General features: G+C 40.9%; 1 protein-coding gene across 1 annotated transcript; it reads right to left on the bottom strand.

Moving 5' to 3' along the window:
• Positions 1-799: 799 nt before the first annotated feature.
• S100A10 (S100 calcium binding protein A10) lies at positions 800-4,327 on the bottom strand. The gene is made up of 2 exons (XM_004285232.4): positions 4,142-4,327; positions 800-1,212 (listed from the first exon to the last, which is right to left on the bottom strand). The coding sequence occupies exons 1-2, from the start codon at positions 4,271-4,273 to the stop codon at positions 1,051-1,053; spliced, it is 294 nt and encodes a 97-aa protein (XP_004285280.1). The 5' UTR covers positions 4,274-4,327; the 3' UTR covers positions 800-1,050.
• Between the last annotated feature and the right edge of the window lie 382 nt (positions 4,328-4,709).

Raw genomic sequence — 4,709 nt, 5'->3', positions numbered from 1 at the left:
TTTTCCTTGTGATGGTGGATGACCTTATACTGAACTTTCCCCCAGAGTTATATTGATGTTTCCATCTTCATTGACCTATTTAATTGGGACAATTTCATGTGCCAATTAATACCTCATCTCTCCATAAAAATATAGAATACTGTATTATTAATAAGCATAGCTATTTAATAATAGCTATGGAATGCATATCTGCTGAAGCTTGTAACAGACACAGAAAGGGCTGGGAGAAACATTCTGCTATTTATCAAGACATAAGTACTGGCATTTCACTTTCAAAAAAAAAGCACCACCCCATTATATTATAAATCATGGCTAGCCTATTTCCTGACATCTTAGTACAATCATGGCATCTCATGACAGCTCTAAAAACGTTAACGTTATATTGTTAGAGGCATCACACTAGACTGATTTTGATTAGTTGTCTTATGGAACTATTCTTACCCTAGTTTGCTGAAACTTTGCTATGAAAAATGGACTCAGACATCTCAGGCATACAAAGTGCTGGTTGGAAAGGCACTGATTTAACTGGGCAGGACTATGCTCAGGAATTATAAAGGTGGAATATACCCTGAAGTGCCTTCTTTTAATCCTTGGAGTTGTTGTCCTTCAGCTAGGAACAGCTACAGGGCAGATCAATTTGAGAAGTTAGACTCCAAGCCTGAGTGGAGAGTGCTTTCCCATTTTGCAGGTTCTGTGGAAAGAGCTCTGCCTTGCGCTAGATGCTTAAGGGCATGTGGCCTCTTTGTGAATGAAGCAGGGAACAAACATTTCTGAAGAAGAACAAACATTCTGTCTCAAATTCAGAACTAAAAAAGGAATTTGTTTATTGAGGGCAAGGGGATGCAAGCAATATAAAAATCAAAAGCTTATCTGGCTTTAATTGACTTTTCTTTCTCTGCTTCTCAAGGTGGAGCTGGATTTTATTTGTACATTTTCTAAGGGTCCCAATCTGCTCAGGAAATCCTTATACAGGGGTAGCTGTGGGGCAGATTCCTTAAGTGACCCTTTATGAGAATTCTTATCAGGGTGGGAGTAATTGCTCAGTGCTGCCTACTTCTTTCCCTTCTGCTTCATGTGTACTACAAAATAGTCATTGCACGCGATGGTGAGCCCAGCGATTAGTGAAAAGAAGCTCTGGAAGCCCACTTTGCCGTCTCGGCACTGGTCCAGGTCCTTCATTATTTTGTCCACAGCCAGAGGGTCTTTTTGATTCTGAAAAAAAAAGACAGAGGCAAGAAATACGAGTCAATGGTTGCAATGATGAGCTTCTTTGATTTGTACTGCTGACAGCTATATATATAATCTCCTAATTATTTGAATTCTTGCTTTAGGTCATAGTGATCTTTGGAGGTCGTCTAAATGTATTTTTCTGCTTTGAGGGAGCATTTCAGTAAATTCATATTTATTTCAAGCTAGGAAAGAGGTTTCCATGGCACTCTTTTATATAACTCCACTCTTTTATATAACTCGGGGACTAGAAACAGCCTATTTCTAGAAAGAGGAGATTCAGTGCCAGAGAAGGGAGACTCACGACTCTGAACTCTCAGTCCACTTAGAAACCAGCATGCCCTTCTGACATGCTTTACTTACAGTCCAACTGTTACAATTTTCAAAATCACAAAATTCTGTCTGAGAACCACCCCAAATTCCCCCATTTTTTAGTCTAAACTTATATTCTCTTGACAAGCTTTCATTCCTGATAGCATGGTCAAGTCCTTAAAGAAGGAAACTCCTATGAAAGACCTCATGCGGTTATTTAGGGAGTAAATTTCAGATCATTGTCCTATGGATTTTAAAGAGGTGTTAATGATGCCCTGGGGTGTGTTAGGTTTAAAGAGTTCAGGCAGATGGTCCTCATTTCTTGGCACAGCTGAGGCCAGTCTAGGGTGGCTTCATATCATATTAGCCAGGTGACCTAGAGTAAGTCACACAGCTTGGTGGGCCTTCGTGTAACAACTAAGAATTGAGGTTGGACTAGAGTGTTTCTAAGATTGCTTCTGTTCTTAATAAGTTGGTCAATCTATGCCATCCTATACTCTTTGCTGGATGTACTCTTTGTTTTTCACTGGATGTACTTCAAAAGCAGTATGTGTGACGGAGTTATAAAACTCCCCATGATTCTCAATGCCTAGCATGAATACATGGAACTAAGATGAGCAGGTAAGATCCCCTTTGTTTTTTCTTTTACTCTGTTTTCAAGGTGATTGGCTTGATCATTTCTTTTCGTAGTGATGATGCTTAGAAGTGGGAAAGTGTGGTTTCTCCTGTAGGGTCCATGCCATCAACCAGAGGGAAATATGGCCCTTTACAGGTGTTAAAGGACTCAGGTAAAATATTTAGGAATTTCATTGATTGTATAAATGAGTGAGGGAACTGATACTCAGTGTCTCAAGTGTGCTGGATGTTTATAAACTGCACTAGAAATCCCTTAAGGTAAAGCAGCATTTCCTACACGCCCTAAGCAATCAACTATAACCTGTCTATGCAGCTACATCTGCTTTTGGTGGGTTTCAGTTAATTCTGGCCTTAACCCCAGCTTCCTGGCCGTGGTCAGGAGTGAAATTTGGATGACGTAAGCGGTCAACTTTAGAAACAAAACGATCTGTGAATGCAGCGAGTGTGGGTGTGCTTGGAATTATGACCCCATGCTTAGAATAAATTATACTGCCATGTTCAGTACTTGGTACTGAACACTTTATGTTTACCAAGCCACAAAGCCTTTAGGGAGGAAGGATCTTCATCTCATGTGATATCATCCTGGCTTCTAACTTATGCGACAACACAATTAATGAGTGTTCAGAAGTAGACCGAGAACGCCTTTGTTTGTGTGATGGGCAGGTTTACAATGAGCACATTTTGTCCTTGAATTTTATGCTTGCCTGGAAGGGTCACAGAAAGTGAAAGTGGTCTTGGAGATAATCCTGTCCAGCCTCTCATTTTCCAGAGGCAGGAACTGAGGTACAGAAAGCTGAAGCAACCTTCCCAGTTAGGGTCCTGGTCTGGGGCTCTATCACAGAACTGTACAAAAGCAGAACAACTGTATCCTCTAACTCATTCTGGGATAGAACTGTGGTAACTGCAGCTCTGAGATCCTAGTGAAGCTATTTATATCTGTTTATCTGACTGGTATTGATAACATGTAAATCATCATGTACTACAAAACCCTATGTTTAATGAGTCAGGAGTCAGGGGCTTGATTAATGCTGTTTACCAGGCAGATGACAAGAGGCAGAAACCTGTCTTTTACCATCTCCTCCCTTCACCCTTTAGAGGCTAATGCACACCAAACACAGTACTGATCCCTTCAAATGGCTCTGGCTGTGGCAGGGAGAGAAGGGCCTGCATTTCAATCTAATATTTTGTTAGGCAATGTTTCACCTTCAGTGAAACGCAACAGCCGTCTCTTGAGGGCCTATGATGTAAAAGGGCAACTGTGCCTTGTTGCCTAATGTCCTGAGTGATGTATCTGAGCTCATGGCAGATCCTCTTCTGGTCTTCACGGACCCCTCGATCTGTCAATGGTGAGGCATAAACTCAAACTGTGCTCCTGTCTCATTGTATTTTCAATGTGAAAAGAAGTTATTTCTGGAGTGCCGCTTCGCACTCATTCAGCAGATACTTGACACCATTGCTTTAGAGCAGTGTTGGAAAAAAATTTTAAAGCCTTTATCTAAAGGGATTTAATTTAAGAAGGGAGATTCAAGTTGCTCAAAGTGGATGTGACCAGGATGTGGTACCTCCAGTGCCAGGTTTATGGACCCGAGGGCAACAAGGCAACCTGGTTGATTACTCTGGTGAAAGGCCTTCTTTCCTGCAACTCTGTCTCAATGGACACAGATGACTCCAGATGGATTCCTTCTAACACCTTGCATTATGGTGATTTGTGTGTAGTCTCATTTCACTTCCAAACTGTAAGCTCCTTGAGGGCAGGGGCTGTGTCTTCTTTACCTTCTGTTTCCTCCCCTAGTATCTTACAAACAGTAGGCATTCAATAATGTTTAATAAGTAAATGAATGAAAACACCTTTCTAGTAGTGACTTCCACAGGGAAGGGCTGGAAAGAGGAAGGGAAAGGAACTAGGGCCCAGAAACATTGATTTTTACATCTAGTTCTGGTTCTTTCTGAGCCTTTCAACACTTACTTCCAAAAATCCAGGGAACTCCTTTTCCATGAGTACTCTCAGGTCCTCCTTTGTTAAGTAGCCTTTATCCCCAGCAAACTTGTGAAATGTGAACATCATGGTTTCCATGGCGTGTTCCATTTGAGAGGGCATTTTGGTGAGGTCTGTTGGAACCTATTAAAGGATGTAAAGAAACAATTTACATTAACTTTTAAGTGACATGAATTATCAGTCTTTTGAGAATGATTGGAAGAGGGTGATAAGCTCATTCATTCAGTCCTTTTCAGCTGTAAAATTCAATGAATATAAGGACCAGTTCACTGAGGTTTTATGCCTCCTGCTGATGGAAATAGGCAGTTTAGGTATTGGTGCTCTGAATAAGGGATTTATCTAGTTGCCTGCTAATTTTGCATAAATCACCTAATGAAGAATAAAAACACTAATTATTTGGAAAAGCAAGATCAGTGCCCCTCCTTTCAACTGACAAAGCACCTACTGAAAGAACAGACGTTTCTCCGTTTCTCTTAGCGCTGGTAAATGGCACTCTTCAATATGGATATGGCTGAATACCAACAACCCACACAATCAA

The sequence above is a fragment of the Orcinus orca genome, chromosome 1 (genome assembly GCF_937001465.1).
Source record: "Orcinus orca chromosome 1, mOrcOrc1.1, whole genome shotgun sequence".
Lineage (NCBI taxonomy): Eukaryota > Metazoa > Chordata > Mammalia > Artiodactyla > Delphinidae > Orcinus > Orcinus orca.
This window is presented reverse-complemented; position numbering and strand designations above follow the sequence as displayed.